This window comes from Berghia stephanieae, chromosome 9 (assembly GCF_034508935.2).
Source record: "Berghia stephanieae isolate SIO BIC M18660-M18661 chromosome 9, UCSD_Bste_1.3, whole genome shotgun sequence".
Classification (NCBI taxonomy): Eukaryota; Metazoa; Mollusca; class Gastropoda; order Nudibranchia; family Aeolidiidae; genus Berghia; species Berghia stephanieae.
Window position 1 is genome coordinate 25,809,423 of NC_088368.1, and position 20,721 is coordinate 25,830,143.

Genomic DNA, 20,721 nt, shown 5'->3' on the forward strand with positions numbered 1-20,721 from the left:
CTGTTTTTAATCAGAAGTTTATTGCTGTCTTAGCCAATTTTCTTACATTTTCTAAAGGAACATTGAAGATGTGTATTACGACTCAAATGCTGAGGAGGCATAGAGATTTTCGGTATTTAAACAGATGGAGAAACACCATCTACTTTTTGGAAGTTTGCTCAAGACATTTTCATAAAGGAGTGACCGCTCATAGAAATTCATACAATGATGTTGACTGGGCACAACATGATGTGATTATGTTTGTTTGTTTTTAAGGGTTTTACAGCGCTTGCAACACATTTAGGTTATATCAGCGCCAGTAAAAAGGAAGAAAATGGGATAGTAAAAAGTTATAGAATTACATTACAACACCCAAGAAAAAGTAAGACATAGGGGAACTGGGAACAAATAGGGATCAGATGTAGATTCCAAGAGCATACCACCAATGTACTTAGTTTGAGATCACTTAAAAGTCTCATCCAGACACAAGCACAGGTCCCAACTAAGAGGAATACACTCAAATGTTTACCAATCATATAATATAATATGTAAACTAAACATAATACAATGCATAACAGAGAGATGATTTACAAGGAAAAAAATATCATCTCCCAAAACTATAACTATACATTCGACTGTTTCCCTCCCAGCCAAGGAGCTCCGGCAAGGATCAGGACAAAACTAAGTAATCTCATTCCAAGACAATGACAGGAAACAATTGGGAAACGGGTATGGGAGGATAGAAGACACAGCATGTACCTCCCTGCCCACTGTGGGAGGTCAGGATCCCCACCCAGATGTGATTGTCATGTCATTATGAATTACTTGAACATGATTGGAAAGAAAATGGTGGGTTCATGCTGAGACTATTAGTAATCCAAATTGGATACCTGTCTGTTTGTAGTGCCTCAAAATCTGTTAAGTTTTGGTTTGTCTTCTGTCACATGTTTTCATTGAAGATGTGTATTACGACTCAAATGCTAAGGAGGCATAGAGATTTTCTGTATTTAAACAGATGGAGAAACACCATCTACTTTTTGGAAGTTTGCTCAAGACATTTTCATAAAGGAGTGACTGCTCATAGAAATTCACACAATGATGTTGACTGGGCACAACATGATGTGTAGTGGTAGTAGTGTACAGACCTGTTTTTAATCAGAAGTTTATTGTTGTCTTAGCCAATTTTCTTACATTTTCTAAAGGAACTTTTTACAAAAAAATGTTATTTGACTGTGATCTGTTACCAATTTAACCCGTTCTCTGGTAAAAATTATATTTTATGGTAGTTTTAATATAACTTTATCTCATTGGATTGTTAAGACATTCAGTGATTGTACAAGTGTGTCCTTTTTTATTAATGTCAACAATCAGCACAAGTAACCTTTTCAAACTCAATAACAACAAAACGACACTGCCCTAGACAGTCATTGATAAACTTAACACAAATGACATCAATAATTCACAGAAGTGCGCAATAACATCAGGTCAACATTCCAGCAACAAGAACAAAAAATATCAGAAAAACAAATTTAAGCATACAACAAAATACCATAATCTTGATGGCTAACAGAAAGTTCCAGCCTTTGACCTTGCAGATCATCTACACCCGTCAGAAGAGTGCCAAACTGTATTTGCAGACTTCAGTTTGATTATAACTAAAACTTTCAAGTTTTTAAAGAGAAAGACTAATAGATATGCGGATTAGGAGAAGACTCATGTTGGTGCTACATCCAAAAAATTTAGTATCTATCGGCTCTGGAAACCAGTGTCGCAAACTTTTTGGATTTTTTGTCTTCCTTGTTAATATGTCATTTACACAGCAACCCACCATTGGAGAAGACAGGGGTCAAGGGGTCGATTTCTTCAGATTCTGGCCCTCAACAATGCAGAATACATCCCTCTTGGTCAAGAAGCCCATCAACTTCTCCACAAACAACAAAACGTTGAAGATTATCTTGACACTACGTTTTCTATATTCTACACCCTAAAGAGAGCCAGGTTGGTCTTTCGTGTATACATAAAAGACAAACATTCAAAACGAGGTAATATGCTTTGCAAACTCTGTGAAAGCTCCTCTAGTTATGCATGCAGAATGAGGTTTATTGTGGAGACAGGAGTCTAAGCAATACTCCAACAGATGTCTGTATGCATCTCATGATTCATCCCTCGATCATGGCCTTATCCTCTATAAGAAAATTATACCTGCCCCGCTTAATCCCAGAGACTATTGTCAAATAAAACAATTAAATCTCAATACAGCACATCAATTAAGTAACATTTACAACTTCATAGATAAAATCCATTCAATACAAGGAACAAGTGTATTTAGCTTTTCAACTTTTAGTTTATTCTCGACTGTAAGTCAGTCACTGACGTATGATGACCTACTGCCTGAAACCAGTCCTCATTGCTTGGGGTATAACGAGGATGATAGAAGTCAAAAGTCGGTGTTTGTAAGACTTTCAGTTTTTGTAATTTGTATCGATTGTTTTGTTTGTTTATTTTGTTTAAAGGAATTCGTTTCTGTGAACAAATAAATAAACAAGAATTTGCTATATTTGTGTGAGAAAGCAGCACTGATAATTTGTTTTAACTGTCTAAGGTAAGTAAAAACATCTCTTCCATTGAACAGGGTATACGCGCCTTTGTTTATTGTCCAATAATCAACTAAGGTTTGGAATTTCTGGATTGGCGATTAACAAATGAATTAACATCCCAATAACTAAAAACTATCATATCAAACGACAGGGAGAGGATAGAAACATAAGGCACTCACTGATTGGTGGTTGACTACAGTGAACCCTTATATGATAAAACTAGCAAAGTAAAGAAAAAAAAAACTTTCTTATTTCGGATTCTATATTATTGTTTTAATTAGAAAAAGCTAATTAATAAAATGAAAAATCCATTTCTCTAGAGTTTAGTATTCCTCAATCTAATATTGCCGTGGTGAGACAGACACTGAAAATTATAATTCAAGGTAAAGTTAATAGGCTGTTATTGTAAAGAATGAATGTAGCTTACTAAAGCTATGAATTATTATATTTAAGAAGTCCTCCAGAGCCATTAGACTCATGGAGTCTGAGTTTATATCAGTTTCTTTATCATGAAACGGACAATAGCAATTCTTTGCTTCCCTTTGGATAGGATACTAGTCTATTGCATATTGCAAAGAATGAATGAATGTTCATTCATCTACAGAATAAAAAAAAAGATTCTAACAAAATTTTGACTTAAAATGCAATCTTTGGAATCTGGTTCATTTTCTCATATTTGCAGATTTTGGACAAAATTTCCAATTTTCTACTGATTAGCCGACTTATATTGAAACTTGTATAGTGAGTATCGTTTACAGAAATTTGACATCTTCCCATCTTCCACACATCACATTCAATCTGCATTATCACCATGATCACTGCGTGTATAGACTAGCAGCAAAGACTATGTCCCTCTTGATGAGTATCATGGACTCCTCCATCTTTTCAGCCAGAGTTCTGTCCCCTACAAGCCTGGCTGCGTTGCGTACATCTTTGAGTAGTTCGTGGAGTCGCTGGATGGTCCTTACAATAATCCCCTCTTGAACGTCAGTCAAGGTTGTGATTTCAGAGAACGGCTGAAAGATGATTTGGAATGATTAAATGTCAAAACATGTCAGGTTATTGTTCCTCCTCCTAGGAGAATCAAGCCCTTATTCATCATAAAATAATAATAATAATAATAATAATAATAATAATAATAATAATAATAATAATAATAATAATAATAATAATAATAATAATAATAATATACAATAAATTACACAATATTTACACAAGAAATGCACATTATTGTTGAAAAAAGAAAAAGAAAAAAGAAATAAATATAAAGAATGAAATATGAAGACTGTACGAAAAAATTTTTTATTACATTTTGTCTTTAAAGTACAGTGATTCAGGTGTGAAATAATACTTGACTAAAGTCGAAGAGTGCTTATGCAAAATAGGGTATATCTCACAGGAGCGTTACACAGTAAAATAAAAAAAAAAAAAAACAATTAAAAAAAAAAAAATGTAAATCTACATTTATATGGCCTGCTAGGGAAAGGAAAAAAGACACTTATATCAGAAATATACTCCATTGCATCTTTCTCTAATAAAGGAAGGCTCAACTTCCCAAACGATTCCATTGATTTAGTTTCTCCCTATTCAATCCATCAACTTACCATTCCCCTGGCCCATTCAAAGACCACCTCCATGAGTCCAAAGTGAAACTGTTCCTTGTAATCCTCCACAGGCATTAACATTCCCACCTCTTTCTGGACTAGACCAATCCGTTCAGCCATGGCAAGGATCTTCTTTTGACTCTGAAAATGGTGGATTTTATCATTTTAGATGGACTGTAAATATGATAAACACACAACACATATATTATTATCCTGGGGGAAATATATAATCCATAAATAATTGAACATGATGAGACTGTGGCTAAGCGTTAACATATAAATGTACCTAGCTCTTTGTTTTTTCTTTACCTTTTTCAGCTCATCAGTCAAGTTAGGTTCACTACATTTCCTGGACTCAAATACAAAACAAGACATCAGAGCAGCAATCTCTGAGGCAGGTAAATCTGTGAGCATGTTCTCAAATATCATCTCGGTAATCATCAACTCATGGTTACTCATCTCACAGGCCACTCTCCCCTTTAGCTGGACAGTCCCATTGGCATCCAGGTAATGGAGGCGTTTCAATACCTGAGGAATAGTTTTACAAGTAAATTACAATGAAAAAAAAAATAGAACAGAAACTTCAATTTGATTCAGAAAAACAAATGAATCAAATTGAAGCATCTGATCTATTTTTTTCATTGTATACTTTTTATGCGCTGCACGTGGTAACCTTTGCATTTTAAGTTTGGTTTTAGATGTTAAAGAACACTTGCGGTTCTTTCAGGTCCTTTCAGCAGTGCCTAAAAAAGAGAAAGAAAATGTAGTACACAACAAAAATTGAGATAGATTTAGAGTTTAGTTCCCATACATCTAAGGTAAAAGGTGCTTAAGACAGAAAATCTAGGCCATTCAGTCGCACAGACATTGACATAAGATCCTCCTGAAATGAGAAACATTTAGATGGTTTATAACAACAAATAAATGTATCACTTCTAACAGAAACACTCGTTTCCAGCTATCTGCCTCTTAAACACAAAAGGGACTTTTGCCAGAATGTGGGAAAAATCGTTATCTCAGACCTGCCAAATTAAAAACTTCAAATTTAGTAATTTTTATGTCAATTTTTAGTAATTTGACAAGGTAATGAGTAATTTCTGAAATCGTGTATGAACAACCACAATTTGACATTGATGATCACTTCAACATTACATCGTCATGCTTATGCGCTGTAGAAATGCTTTATTATTGTTCTTAATATTATTATTATCATCATCATTATTATTATAATTATTATTATTATCATTATTATTATTATTATTATTATTATTATTATTATTATTATTATTATTATTATTATTATTATTATTATTATTATTATTATTATTATTATTATTATTATCATCATTATTATAGTAGTAGTAGTAGTAGTAGTAGTAGTAGTAGTAGTAGTAGTAGTAGTAGTAGTAGTAGTAGTAGTAGTAGTAGTAGTAGTAGTAGTAGTAGTAGTAGTAGTAGTTATTATTATTATTATCATCATCATCATCATCATCATCATTATTATTATTATCATCATCATTATTTAAGTTTTCTGAGAATTCACAATTTGAAATTTTCAATACAATTTCGTATTGGCTCAATAGTTTGTTAAAACTTGTCAGGTATGCTATCTCATTTTACGATGAAATAAAGTAGCATTGGAAAGAGACAACAGATATAGGACCAATAATTGCCCACATTAACTCATCTTCTTGCCTACACAACAATCAATTTGGTCATTTTAAAAATGTGAAGACAATTAATGATCCCCAACCTGCTAAGTTATGATTCTCCAATAAAGAACAAATGTCTTTTAGTTGGAAAGGAAATTTGTAATCCTGAAATAGTTGAATACGTTCATGAAATGATAGCACATCAGTCTTACTTACTTACTTATCCGAACCAGCGACCACCTGAGCTCTAGCCCTTCGGTCTTGTGCCATGACGTAGAAGTTAGATGTCTTTTGTAGTTGTTCCAGGTGACCATAAAGTGTGTTACTGATGCTTGGATTTGGTGGGAGGAATGTGCATCTCAGGTCTTCAAGAGGTTGACATTCAAGCAAGTGGTGTGTTACTGTTTCATTGGGGTGTTGACATAGGGGGCAGGAAGGGGATGTGTCTTTTGTAATTTTGCTTAAATGGTTGTTGAGCGGTATGTGTTGTGTTCTTAGTTGAAAGATGATGCTTTGCTGGTGTCTTCTGAGCTTATTTGGGCAATCAGTCTTTACAGGAGTGGTCATATGGGAAAACATACATCTACCCGTGGTGCTCATTGCCCAACTGTTCATCCATTCTTCTCTCTTATTTGTTTTGATTATTTGTTTCGCTGTGTCTAAGGAAACTGGAATTGATGGTTGTAAAAGTGTTGATCCGAGTCTGGCTAGTCTGTCTGCATTGTCATTTCCTGGTATATTTGAATGTCCCGGTATCCACTGGAGAGATAAGTCTACTCTGTGTGTTGTAAGGAATTCATCTAGTTGAGATCTTAAACTATTGAACGTTGAGGAGAGTTTATCTAAATAGAGAGCTTGGAGAACCGATTTGGAGTCTGTGAAGATGACAGTGTTTTGAAGTTTTGAAGGGTTTAGCTGGAAAACAGAAGAGAGGTGTCGCAGTGAGGCTTCTATTGCAACTGCCTCTGCCTCGTAGTTTGAGCAGGAGCTTCCGCAAGAATTGTGGATTTTATCACAGGTTTTATCTGGGTATTCTACTACAAACCCATACCCAGCATTTTTAGTTCCTTTGTGGGCAGATCCATCTGTGTAAACATGTATCCAGTTGTCTGGGTATTCTTGTATTGTCTTCATTGCTAATGTTTGTATATCTGATTTGTTTTTATTTCTTGTTTGTTTCTTCTACGAGGTTAGTCTTTATTTTTGGAAGTTTTAGTTCGGCGTATGGAGGTTTTTGACTGATTAAAATAGATTTTTCTCTGTTTTCTGGGAGTCTGTGTCTTTCATTCAAGTTGTTAGCAATGTGTAGCAGGGATTTTTGTTTTAATCTTGTTCTTTGTTTCCATTTCTCTGCCAGGATTCTGTTTGGATGGTTTTCCTCTTTTCGTTTGTATCTTTCAACCATTTCAAGCACTGCTGATTCTCTGCGAAGTCCAAGTGGTTCCACATTAGTATGTATTTCACATGCTGCTGTGGGTGTCGATCTCAGGGCACCGGAGATGAAGCGAAGGGCTTGGTTTTGTACTCTGTCCAAGGTTTTGTGTGTGTTTTTACTACCTCCATTTTGGAGGGCTAAATTGTAGTCCATGACGGAACGCACATAGCCTAAATAGAGTTGTCGAAGCGAGTTTTTGTCTGCTCCCCAATTAGTACTGGCTAGTCGTTTTAGTAACTGGAGTCTCTTTGTGGCTTTGATTTTTACATTCTGAGTGTGTTTGTTCAGAGATAGTTGTCTGTCTAACTGTATGCCCAAATATGTGGGGTTTTCTTCTTTCGCGAGTCGATGGCCTTGGATGGAGAGTGTTATTTCTTTCTTGGAAACAGGATGGCTCTTAGTAAATATAGAGTAGACAGTTTTATTGCAATTAACTTTTAATTTCCATTTATCACAGAAGGTGTTTAAGCTTTCTAAATCTTCATTTATTCTATTGGAGGCTATTGGTAGGTGCTTCGTAGTATACCACATAACTAAATCGTCAGCATATAGGGCCTTTTCTGTCTGTAATACTTCTGGTAGATCATTTATAAAAATAAGAAAGAGAGTACAGCTGAGGCAGGATCCTTGTGGGAGACCTTCCTCTAATACTTCTCTGTTTGACAGTCCGTTATTAATTTTTGTTTGGATTGTTCTGTTACTGAGAAATTGTTTAATCCAGAAGTAGAGATTTCCATCAATTCCGTAGTCCATCATTTTTGATAACAACCCTTTCCTCCATACTTTGTCATAGGCTTGTTGGAGATCAACAAAAACCGCGACTGTATGTTTTCCATCTTGAAAGCCATCAATTATTTTTTGACTTAATCTAAACAATTGATCTTCTGTTCTTTGCCCTATCCTAAAGCCTGCCTGATATTTATTTAGTAGGCCACATGTCTCCAGCCACCAGTATAATCGGTTATTTACCATTCTCTCAGCGATCTTTCCAACACATGAGGTGAGAGATATTGGTCGGTAACGTTTCGTTTCATCGGGTGGTTTATCTTTCTTTAAGATTGGAATTATAATAGCATTTTTCCATCCCCTTGGTACTATTCCTGTCTCCCTGTTAGATTTATAAGTTTGAGAAGCATCTGTTTACCTCTCACGCTAAGATGCAAGAGCATTTCATTGTGTATCTTATCTGGTCCAGGGGATTTCCTTAACTTGAGTTTTTTCATAGCTCTGTGAAGTTCTGACATGGTAAAGCCCTCTTTGAACAGGTATGAGATAGCTTTTGGGGCCTTTTCTTGATGTTTAAGGTCTTTAATCAATTTTTTGTCCTTTTCACTTCTTTTTGATGCCTTGTTTACTGAAGCAAAATGTTTGTTGAAGATCATGGCTTTTTTTTGGTCATCTACGATTGTTCCTTCTGTAGTTTTCATGGGCTTTGGGTTGGTTTTCGGGGTTTCATTGTTAAGATTATTAAGTAAGGCCCATGCTTTTTTCACATTTTGATTGAGGTCAATATTAGCGCATGTGTCTGCCCATTTCTTTCTTTTAGCGTTGTTAATAGTTCTTTTGACAATTGCCGATGCTTTATTGTACTCAATCTTGTTTTTAATGGTTTTGTTTTCCTCTAAGTTTTTCCTTGTTTCCTTTCTTGCATTTACTGCTTTTTCAATTTCTTTGCTCCAGAAGGGTTTGTAATTCTGTCGACTACCTCTTGGAATTCCTGCTTTTGCAGCTGCAAGAATGGCTTTGGTGAGGGCTTCGTTTAAATGTTCTACACTTGATGTATCTGTAATTTTTGGAAGCTGGTTATCTAATGTTGCTGTGAAAACATCCCAGTTTGCTTTCTTGAAATTCCATTTGGATTTCTGCTCAAATGTTTTCTTCTGTGTTTGAACTATCATTTGTGTTAAAATTGGTTTATGGTCACTGCCTATTTCATCCAGGACTTTAATGTGACAAGAATTCAGAAGGTCAGAGGAGATGATGGTTAGATCGGGATGACTCAGGGACATATGAGCTCTGTGAAGAAGGGTGGGGACTGAGTCTGCATTTTGTAAAATTGTGAGGTTGGTTGTATTGCAAAGCTTTTCTAGTTCTTTTCCGTTGTTGTTTAAATTTTTGTATCCCCATAGTGGAGAGTGGCCATAAAGTCACCAGCAATTATTGTGTTGTTGTATTGGGAACTGTTTAGATCTGTTAGGTTTATAGTACACCGTGGAGGGTTGTAAATGTTGTAAATGGTAAATTTCTTATTTAGGTGCCATAAGGTGACTTTCTGTACATCGGTTGAGTTCTGTGATGGTTTAGAAGTAACATCTCCCGTGATGTCATTTCTTATATAAGTAATAACACCTCAGTCATAAGATATTACACTTCCATCCCAGGAGACCTATATATTTTTTTCTTTAACTCACTCAATCCTAGAGATTTTTGCTACTTTTCAAAATTGGAAAAAATGTATTAAAAATGAACATGTGCATAGATAGTTTTAGTCAACATGTAAAAACTAAAAAGATAAAGGTAATAAATAGGCATGGGGAAAAAGTAACGCGGGTACACTACGAATATAGTCGGTGTTAGGGTTGAATGAGTTAAACAAGAAATTTAGCCCCTATTGCTCATTTTGTGGGGCTGCACTACAACTGATGCTCTCTTCTCATGACAGACCTTAAAGATTGGTTTCCTTTGAGGATAAATAAAGGGAATTTTATTGTCTTATTTATTTACTATGGTTTTTGTGTAGTAGTATATTTGAGGTAGTCAATGATCTGAAATTAAAATTAAAATTAAAATCAAATTCAAATAGTTTTATTTTCACGTGAAAAAAATCTGTCCCATATTATATACCAAATCCTAATCAGTACCTCAGCCCTCTGCGTATACTCTGGCAACAAGCTCAGGCTCTCCTCCGATAACAGAAATTGAAGACGTTTATACTCATCCTTAAGGCCCATATTGAAACCATGTTCTGAAAACTGGAAAAGAAAGAAAGATATTTATCATTAATAAATGTGAATACTTTTAATGATTGAAAATAAAAACAAGTGTTGTTTTTATTTTGACATTTAATCCGTCACAAACAAAACTATCGACTGACACCTTCCGATTCATAGCGTTCCCAATAATTAAAAAAAAGATAAAAAGCAATGAAACGCAAACCTGTCTGTGCGTTATATAGCTAGATGTTGCGAGTTGCTACAATACTAAGCTGCTAGAAGACCCTCTGCCTGGATTTTAAGTAATGTATTAACAAATTTACTGTTTTAGATATTGGCTGACGAAGGTTGTTGAGCCTGAAACATTCCGTATTTGTTATTTTGTTCTTTTTCTGATGCTGTCATATTCATTGTTGTCCATTACCTATTACAATAAAAAAATAATGACATTGATAAACAATCAAATATGCTCCCATTTCTTTTAGTTTTTGTTTTTTTTCTCCCAGAAACCGATGTCAAAAACCATTGAAAAAATATAAATGGGATAAATCAGATGGGGGGGGAAGGATGGGTTTTGTGGTGTGGTTTGTTGAGTTTTTTTGTTTTTTTCAATCACAACTCACCAGGGCAATATGAATCTATTATTATGGACCAATTGAATCATGATGATTTGTATTTTGTTAGAAATAAAGTAGCAGGAATTATAATTTCTGATATTTCTGATGACCTTCTTATAACTACGATTAGTTTAGTAAACAAGAGAAAATGGCTTACAGATTAATTCTCGGAGATTCATTTTACCCCCCCCCCCCCTCAAATGTATGTATCTTAGTATCTTAACAACAATAATAGTATCACACTGACATGCTTCTTGAAATCAGGGCACCGGGTACAATTGAAATTGCTGACACCTTCCTCCAAAAACTGAAGAGCTCTACACTGCTCTACAAGGTCCAGGTCACGAAGTTTGAGATCATTGATAGGGTGAAGGCCAGGAAGCCCTCCAGGATTGCCCTCTGTTAACCTCGCCAGGTTTTGGGCAACTGATGACACACAATGGTCAGGGGGATCGTCCCTGCAAAGGAGGCAAAAGAATGGAAGTTAGAAAAATAGTGAATTAGACAGGAGAAATGATATGAGCATAGTAGAAATAGAAAGGTGGGTGAATCCAAGGTAGAAGTTGGAGTGTGGAGCATGATGCCATTTCCCAAAACTGAGGAACTGATTTTTATCATCACTTGTCAAACCTATTATTTATTATCACTGATCTTTTCACCAAGCAGCTTTTACATGATAGCTCAGTTGGTAGAGCACTCCTTTCCCACGCACAGGGACCGATTGATCCATGGTAAAGTCGAGATTTTTTCCTGATTGTCCAGCTGTGATTGGGAAGACGGGTTTGTTAGACCTGGTGAAAAGTACTTTGACTAGCATCCTATCAAAAGGGTAGCAAGCAATAGCTTTTATCCATTTCACGCTAGAGAAACTGGGATAAACTCATCCATGGGCCTAATGGCTGAAAGGACTTCAACCGCTTCCCCTTTCTGTCTCTTCAAAATAGCTGTATATTTATTCAAAGAATTGAATATTTAATAAACAAAAAGAACAGATTCTTGAAATGACTGCAGGACAAATAACTTTTAACGAAAAGAGAGCTGAACTACAGAGACTATAAATAAGCATATTTAATAAATAAAAGGTTACATACTTGAATCGAGGGATTTCTCTCCTCTTGCAATCCCGGATAATTCCATCTGCGTCAACTTTTATCGTTTTGGTTGTGATGCATGAAATATCCTGGCTATTAGTCTCCTGTAAACTATGCCAGATTTGTCCTTCTGGTAAGAACAAGGAAGTTGAAAGCACTGGCTGAATACCCTCTGTGGAATGAAAACAAACAAAAAAAAAACTTCTGAGTAATAAGATCCAGGGATCAGAAATTTACCACAGTTCTATAGCATTAAAAGAACAATAACAATTGCTCATTGCTTTTTGGATAGGATACTTGTCCATCTCAAAATATTCTCCACCACATCTAACATAGCAAGCTACCTAATTACAGCTATGTGGTGGACAGAAGTGTCAGTAAAAAAAAAAGATGCAACCCGGATTTTCCATAGAATTACATTATTATACAGGGTGTCCCAGAATTCTGGAACCAATAACAAATCACATTTAATCTTAACCTAATGAAAGCATACCTGCCAACCCATAGTGAAAAAAAAATAGGACGCTTCTTTAAAAAAAATAGGAGTCTAGGGAAAAAAAAATAGGGGTAAGCAATGTTAAGAGGAAAAGAAAAAAACAAGCTTACCCTAGGCGTAGCGGCGCAAGCATCTATAAATATAACCCACAAACAACAATTGTTGATGTGAACTGGCTGACAAATGGTATGAGGTATGAATGTGCCAAGGTAAGGTCTGAATAATTATGTGTAATTGTAAATGACAATCCTTTCCTTCAGTCAGGGAGAAAACAAAACTGATATAAAAAAAAAATTTTTAATTAAAAATTTGAAAAAAGAAATTTTTTTTTTTTCAATTAATTAATTTAAAAAATCAGAGTTTCCCAAAATCTGGCGGGGTGAGGTAAAATAAAGCAAAAATCGGGGTAAATCCGATTTTATCAGGGTACTTGGTAGGTATGTGAAGGTATCATTATGAAATTTGTTTCAGTTCATAAAGAAATCATTTAAGTTTAAAATTATTTTTTTGCGGCACGTTTATTGATGTTAGTTGAATCAGTCGGCAAAGAAATGCTCAAAAACACTTTTGGAGAGAACTTGAGGGAAGCACAAAATGGTTGACATGTTGAAATCCATTACAGATGTGTGTATTTTAGAAAATCAATAAAAAGCTATTAAGTCATTTTTCGAGTTCTGGTTTGCATTAAACAAAAACTTGAATTACTTCTCTTTATTTTCCCTAACATCATGTGCTTAGCTGTGCTGTCCGTTTATCTGTAAACTATTTTCTTATTGGTTCCAAACTTCTGGGATCTCACATACTTGGAAAAATAAACACATAAGTAGTCAGTCTAAAAGTACAGAAAGTGATCAAGCTGACACCGTTTTGTATTACCCATCAATAACAATATAGATATACATTGAATCCTTATGGTACATCCTACTAAAGATACCTGTTTTCTCCTGAGTAGATTTGTTTTCCTGAGATGACTTTTTACTATTCATTGTCCTTTCAGCCAAAAACAAGATAGTAAATTTCTTTTTATCTTGATTGCCAGAAGAAGCTAATACAACTCCCAATGAATACTGGCCACTGGAATCTTTCTTGACCATCACCACTCTGCCAGGTGATAGTGCTTGGACAGCCACTGGATGGCTAAAAATGATAGGCTGAAAAGATAAATGGATAAATAAAATTTAAGTATCAAAATATGTCATTAAACGTAGATTTCAAAAAAAATTTTCCCTCTAAAACATTCAATTTACTTTTACAGCACTTATGAACTTAAACCTTTCCAGCAAAGAAAAAAGACAATGATATAATCAATATAAAACAAATTAGATGCAAAGTATTTCTCTGCTAAGAAGTGGTCAAAGAAAAGGGATTTACTAAAACAGAAAATATACGAAGTAATAAGAAATCAATTTGTGTGTGTGTTCTGTCTAGGACGAAAAAAAATATCTTAAAATAGGAATTAGACATAGAGAAAGAATCTCCACCACGAGGGATATATTCAAACACTTACAAAAATATTAATATCAATAATAACTTTTACAAACATATGGCAATGGTTTACAAAAAAAGAAAAAATCATCTCCCACAAAAACAAGTACTCGACTTCTTTCAATCTCAGTGAAAGATCCTAACTGAGACAGATGCAAAATCCAAACAGGCTTGTTCCAGAACGCAGACAGAAATATATATGGAAAGGCAAGGCATAAGATGATAAAATATAATTTCCCATATACTCCTCTCACCTGTAAATAACAACGCAATCTGTGAATTTCCCTACAATCCTCATAATAATTCTCTAGATCCAAAGCACACAGATAACACTCGATGTTCCTGATGAATTTAATCTTTTCCTTGAGCTTATCCAGCTCCTGGCGATGCGTGACTGTCTCCTTCTGATGATGGAACTCTGAGAAACTCCTCTTCATCATGTCTTGGACGCGCAACTGCTCGACTCGCATCAGGTTGAGTATCATGGTGTAGGTCAGGCGGAACTGAGACTCCAAGCTTGTAGCTTTGCCCTAATAATAATAATAATAATAATAATAATAATAATAATAATAATAATAATAATAATAATAATAATAATAATAATAATAATAATAATAATAATAATAATAATAATAATAATAATAATAATAATAAATAAATAAATAAATAAATAATAAATAATAAATAATAAATAATAAAGTGTTCTTCTATAGCATTAAATGCCAAAGCCTCAAAACGCGTTACAATATACTTATCAAACCATAAACACACTCATACCGAGACAAATAGACACACACAAGAATAGCACACACTAACTATGCAAGTTTTATCAAATGAAATTGATAGTCAACAAAATGGAATCAAAAAATAAAACGAATAATTTACTCATAAAGAAGAAAATGCCTAGGATAAAAATTTGTGGAAAAGATGAGTTTTCAGGTTTTTCTTTAAATTTTCTACGCTGCCCGTGAGCCTTACTAACAAAAGAAGCAAGTTCCAAATGGTAGGTCCTGCTTTATATAAAGATCTATCGCCGAAATAATTAATTAAAAAAAAAAAATAGAATGTAATCTGATTCATTTTGCAACTTTGTGGTCCAATGATATGACACTCGCCTTTGGACTGGGTGCGATTATGGTAGTATGATTTCATCATTCTTTTATTGCACATGAGTAAGTGATTAATAAAGGTTAAGTTGAATCTATGGAACCAAGAATCCAGACATCTTTTGAAAATTTGCAACAAAATCATGTACTTTAGGCCTATTTTATCAACTCTATCAGCTTATATGCTAGTTTGTTAAATTATCTCAACGATGCAAAAAATAACAAATTTGGATTTTGGCAAACTCAAATTTGTAACAAATTTCCCCCGTATAACAATGACTAAAAGTAGTAAAAAATTTTAAAAGACACATTAGACCTGCAGGAATTCAATATGCAACTCATAGTCTGCAGACTACATTATGTCGGGATGTCAGGCTGATTTGGGTGCCATAAAAAGAATTTGTAGCCAGAAATATGAGAATTTGGTATCAATTATTTGTTTACTTGAAGAGAATAAACATGGTTTCCTATAGAGTAAAAAAAAAGATTTCATAATTCTGATAATTTCTTTATCTAAATTCATTTTACTAAATCTGGTCCATCCTGATATAATACCAGATTGAAGGGATGGGTCACATATTTTCATTATATGTATTTTTAAAATGGGTTGCTAAATTAAATTAAATTGAGCTTTTATATAGAACAATATCCACTAAACATGATCAAAGCGCTTTAGCAGGGGACCCTGACCAACAGCAACACGTAACATGTAGAACGAGACATGACGCCTGTTAGGCAACATTACAATTTTTTCTGACATAAACAACGGTGTTCACGGCCAGGTACTCATTTTACACCTGAGTACGATGAGAGAATGTGAGTAAAGAACCTTTTCCAAGGATTCATCTATGTGCCGAGCGAGTCTCAAACCCAGGACCTTCTGATCCGAAAGCGAGTGTCATACCACAAGACCACATAGCCGCTTAACACTTTAATAATTTATCTTAACATTACCAGCATCATTTTGTGTAACTCTGACATCTCAGGAACGTCTCCTTTACAAATCAAAATGACAGTGCCAGTCGTGTCCAGTCCTCTTCGACCAGCTCGCCCAGCCATCTGAATGTATTCACCGGCGAGAAGATTCCGAAAGTTAAGTCCATCGTGTTTGCGTATATGTTCAAATAAGACAGTACGTGCTGGCATGTTGACGCCCATGGCAAATGTCTCTGTTGCAAACAAAATCTGGAGAGATAAATATAGAATTTGAAATTAAGTGAAGATTAAGAAAAAGAAAAGCAACCACTGTCATAGAAATTAAAAACTTCAATTCACTCATTTATGCAAATATACTAAAAGTAATGCATGCTTATTTCAAGATGTAATCTTTAATATTCCACTATTATCATTATAATTATAATAATTATTTGATATAGCGCCAATATCCACAAATAGTACTCAGAGGTGCTTTACAATAGTTTTTTTTTTAGTATCACACATGCTCATTCATTCGACTACAAAATCACTACAACAGTCGCACTATCCGCTTTGCAATGTTCTCAGAGCCTAAACTCAGCTTGGGAAAAAGTGACATGTAAATGTAAATGAGGTTGACCAAAAAGTCATTTCAGTAATAAATAAATAAATTTAAAAAAACAGAACATGAAATTTGTTAATTCAAAGAGTTTTAGAAATGATCATACTTTCATCATTGTCTCTGGGTCAAATAAAAATAGATGAAGAAATAAACTGTAGGACTGACACCGAAAGAAAACCAGGAGTATTTTCTCAAAGTCATCAGAAAATGGACAAAGTTGATACTATTCCAGCTATTGTTTTGGTGCAGGAAGTTGGCCTTTGTGGCATTTCATAATTCAACCCAGAAAAACATACTAAATCTAAATATTTTTCAAAGATTTTGAAAATAACTTAAAATTGATGCATTCTGTGTCCATACATTACAAATATATACAGAAAAATAGTTGTTACAAAAGGGAATTTATATTGTTAGTAACCTTTAACAATCCTCTCTGGAACAGCATTTCTACCATCTCCTTGAGAATGGGCAACACGCCACTGTGATGGATGCCTAAACCTCTCCTTAACAAATCCTTCAATTGCATCACCTGGTGGAGAAGAAAGAGAAGATGTGATATGAAAGTCAGAAAAATGAATTATAGAGATATTTGCTTAAACTTAAGATATTTAAATTTACATAGATATAAATAAACCAGAATCATGTCTTATAACAACAAAATAATCCATAACAAATGAAAGATTTTCTTGATTAAGCAAAGGATTATCTTAACCGTATAGTTTCTTTAATATGTTATTTATTAACCCTTTGCTGACAATCAAGTTTTGAAATTGGTCATATGAACACTATTAGGAAATGAAACGAGAGATCAGGTGAGGAGGAGGCAGAGGAATAAGAGAAAGAGGAGGAGGAAGATGTGGAAGAGAAAGAGAGATAGAGAGAAGACAAGGAGGATTTAGACGACAACGATGGGGGGAAGGAGGAGAAGATGAGGGCAATAAATTAAGAGGGTATAGTAAAGAATTTACTTGAGGCAGGTCTTTATCTGTGCCTTTGAGACGAACAATACATTTCTGGAAGAAGACATGGATCTCATTCTTCTCAGAGCCTGTGGTGAGGTCGACAGTGGACAAACAAGTTGCAGTCTCCTCCAATCTCTTCCTGGAGAATGTGAAGGCCACGGCTGGGAGTTTGTCCTTCTTCTTCAGCATTTCTATTACAGACAGCCAGACATTCTTATCCTATTTTTTTTTAAATTGTTTTTCAATACCAGAAAGAAAAAAGTGGAAATCATTAATGAATAAATTTACATAGGGTGCGTAAAAAAAAAAAACTGAAAAAAAGTATGAAGCTGATTCAATACAAAGTAGAAACATTTGAAAATTTACCAATGAAGCTGATTCAATACAAAGTAGAAACATTTGAAAATTTACCAAACTCATTTAAAAGTCACGATATCTAAAGTTTACAAACTTGTGTCTTGTTTTTAGCAGAGTATAGAAAGTTGCCCCATCTTGTTGAGAATCAAATAACCAATTGAGATATAGTCTGCATTATTTTTATCCTAACAACGTTGAACAATGTTCAAAACAAAGTAAAAATCACATTTGATATTATTCTAAAGATATAGAGACTCCATTGAGTCCTGACTTGAATCCAATGGACTGCAGTATTTGAACAATGATGTCCAACATGGTCCAAAATAGTTGTACAATGTTTTCAACATAAGCAGAAGAATACATTCAAAATGCATAGGATTGAATCACTTTCAAAACATTTGAAAATCAATTGGATCAAGAGGAAAAAGCTACATATAGAAATATAGCAAAAGAAGTTCTACAGATGACATCAAAATTTGAGAATTACATCTTACATCTTTGGTATGGCAAATATGCGTTTTGTTTATGAAAACAATGGTAGAGTTGACATTTTTTCGCCATATTGTCCTGAAAAAATTCCATAAATTTCAATAAATGGATTTGATTGTAGAAAACTTGCATTACTTATAGTCTGGCAGCTACAAGGTTCTAAACTTTTCCAGTTATATTTTTTTCTTGTCCCCAATATATGAGGCTGTGAAAAATGACAAGTTTGTAAGATTCGATTAAATAATACACCAATATTAAAATTGTTTCAAGAAAAAAATAATTTTTAAAAATTCTTTTCCGTCAGTTTTTTTGGGGTTAAATAATAAAAAATAGTTCAAAAACTGAAAGTCTGCCACCAAAAGTATAGAGGTTATACCGTTTCAAAGTGTCAAAAAAGTGTGGACAAAGTATCAACTTTCTTCATACTTTTTATTTTTAGAGCCTAAAAGAAGCTATTTCAGCTATACTGTGAGTGCTAGACTCTCAGTTTTTAATTGTTTTTCACCGTTTATACCAAAGAAACTGATGGTAACAAATTTCTTCATTAGTTTCCAAACAATTCAGTATTGGCATATTTTTATGTGAAAAAATATTACAAAATCAACCTATTGGCAGAGCCTCATGGTTTTTCCACAGATCAATGCAATCTACAATGCTTAATTTATTCCCCCAGCAGGCCATATAGAATCAAATTTCCGAGTATAAATGGTTGCTAGACAACCTCTTCTGTAGAAATACAATTTAATATTAGTCAAGCAATATTTGCATTAATCCACAGTAAAAAAAAGTAATTTAATCTCTAACGCCTCTAATTCGAAAGGAAATCTATAAGATAATATTGCTCAATCTTTAAATTTGCTCTATTAGGATACCTGGCCTGGATTTCCAGCTCTTGGACCTTTGGCACCAAAACTTTGTGAAGCTTTACTAGCTCTCTCTTTTTTGGCCTCCAATGCTTTGTTGTACCTGGCAAAAAAAAAAAAAAATTAATTAAAAAACCACTTTAAAAACTAATAATTATTATGATTGGGACTTTAGCATCAAAATAGACTCATGACAATACCTATCCACTCTTCTATATTTAATGTGATCTCTATTTCACTTCATTAAAAAAAATTTTCGCCAAAGCATCACCATCAAAAATATTATCATGCTCATTATCATGAGCATCTCATTCTCAACATCTCATTATTGTTTTCATCAGCATCCTCATAATCTCTTGATAATGTCACTATTTCATACTTTGTACCAAATATTATTGATAGCCCTTGAAAAAAACAACAGTTGCAGAACACTCACCCTGTCGTGAGAAAACTTCCTTTGGCATCCATCAGTAAGAATAGCTCGTTAATGGTCTTCATGCTGTTGCCAGTATACAAAAAATGTTCCAGAGGGACGGGTCTTCTCGGTGTGCTAACCACATAGATTTTTTTCTTTTTTGTACGCCTTGACAGAAAGAAAACAAAAACCATATACAAATATCTATAGCATGCATGCAACAGCTTCATAAAGAAAGGGCAAGAAGGATTGACCCTATCCTTAAAATATGTAAGTTAAAGCTGACTGGACTTTTATCTTATATCAAGATTGACAAAACAGCACACAATCAACTTCATATGAAAATTAATTCATATTTATCAATAAAATGAATGATGGCATATTATAAACTCCAATACAATAAGATGCAATAATAATACATAGCACTTATAAACTGCACAACCAGGACTAGGTCATGCTCTATGCCCTTAAAAACATGAGCATTTATATTGCGAAACATCCACTAACCATTCTCCAAATATTTTACCAGGAGTCACTAGCTAATAGCAACACTAAACATGTAGGGCAAGACATGAAACTCGTTAGACAATTTTACAATTTTTTTCTGATACAGACAACGCTATTAAAGGCCATCTACTCATTTTACACATGAGTATGGTGAGAGAGTGTGAGTAAAGAGCCTTTTCCAAGGAGTCAACCATGCACTACTCAGGGCAGGACTGGAACCCTGAACCTTCCAATCCCAAGGTGATTGCCATATCACTAGCTCACATAATTCAAGACAACTGCAGCAACTCGTTAAATTAATCTGACTCCTACATTTTCTTCCCTCTCTTTACAAACAAATATATACCTGTAACATAAATGTGTCAGTGCATGACATAATCAGTCGGAAGTTGAAAATTTTGGATTTGTATTTTGTTGTTGTTGCATTTTCTGAAAGAATATGCTCCCCAGAGCATTTTAATCTTTATTTGAAGTAAATCGGGTGATTTTTCATGAAGTCATGGTCAGATGTATGGGAAAAATATCCAGCAACTTTTCTCAAATTTTATACTTTTTCAACTTGTCAGGCTGTAAAAAAATATTTAGAAGTGAAAATA

General features: G+C 34.2%; 1 protein-coding gene across 2 annotated transcripts in view; it reads right to left on the minus strand.

Moving 5' to 3' along the window:
• Nucleotides 1-1,306: 1,306 nt before the first annotated feature.
• Nucleotides 1,307-20,721, minus strand: part of LOC144979934 (superkiller complex protein 2-like) — a 34,030-nt gene continuing 14,615 nt past the window's right edge. For both annotated transcript variants that reach the window (XM_078927254.1, XM_078927255.1), the window contains 13 exons: nt 19,640-19,786; nt 19,213-19,306; nt 17,501-17,713; nt 16,951-17,061; nt 15,950-16,180; nt 14,144-14,419; nt 13,339-13,555; nt 11,909-12,080; nt 11,065-11,275; nt 10,129-10,239; nt 4,490-4,708; nt 4,181-4,321; nt 1,307-3,592 (listed from right to left, as the gene is read on the minus strand). In XM_078927254.1, coding sequence (XP_078783380.1) covers nt 3,392-3,592; nt 4,181-4,321; nt 4,490-4,708; nt 10,129-10,239; nt 11,065-11,275; nt 11,909-12,080; nt 13,339-13,555; nt 14,144-14,419; nt 15,950-16,180; nt 16,951-17,061; nt 17,501-17,713; nt 19,213-19,306; nt 19,640-19,786 — 2,344 coding nt within the window. In that variant the 3' untranslated portion in view covers nt 1,307-3,391. The remainder of the gene's footprint in view (nt 3,593-4,180; nt 4,322-4,489; nt 4,709-10,128; nt 10,240-11,064; nt 11,276-11,908; nt 12,081-13,338; nt 13,556-14,143; nt 14,420-15,949; nt 16,181-16,950; nt 17,062-17,500; nt 17,714-19,212; nt 19,307-19,639; nt 19,787-20,721) is intronic.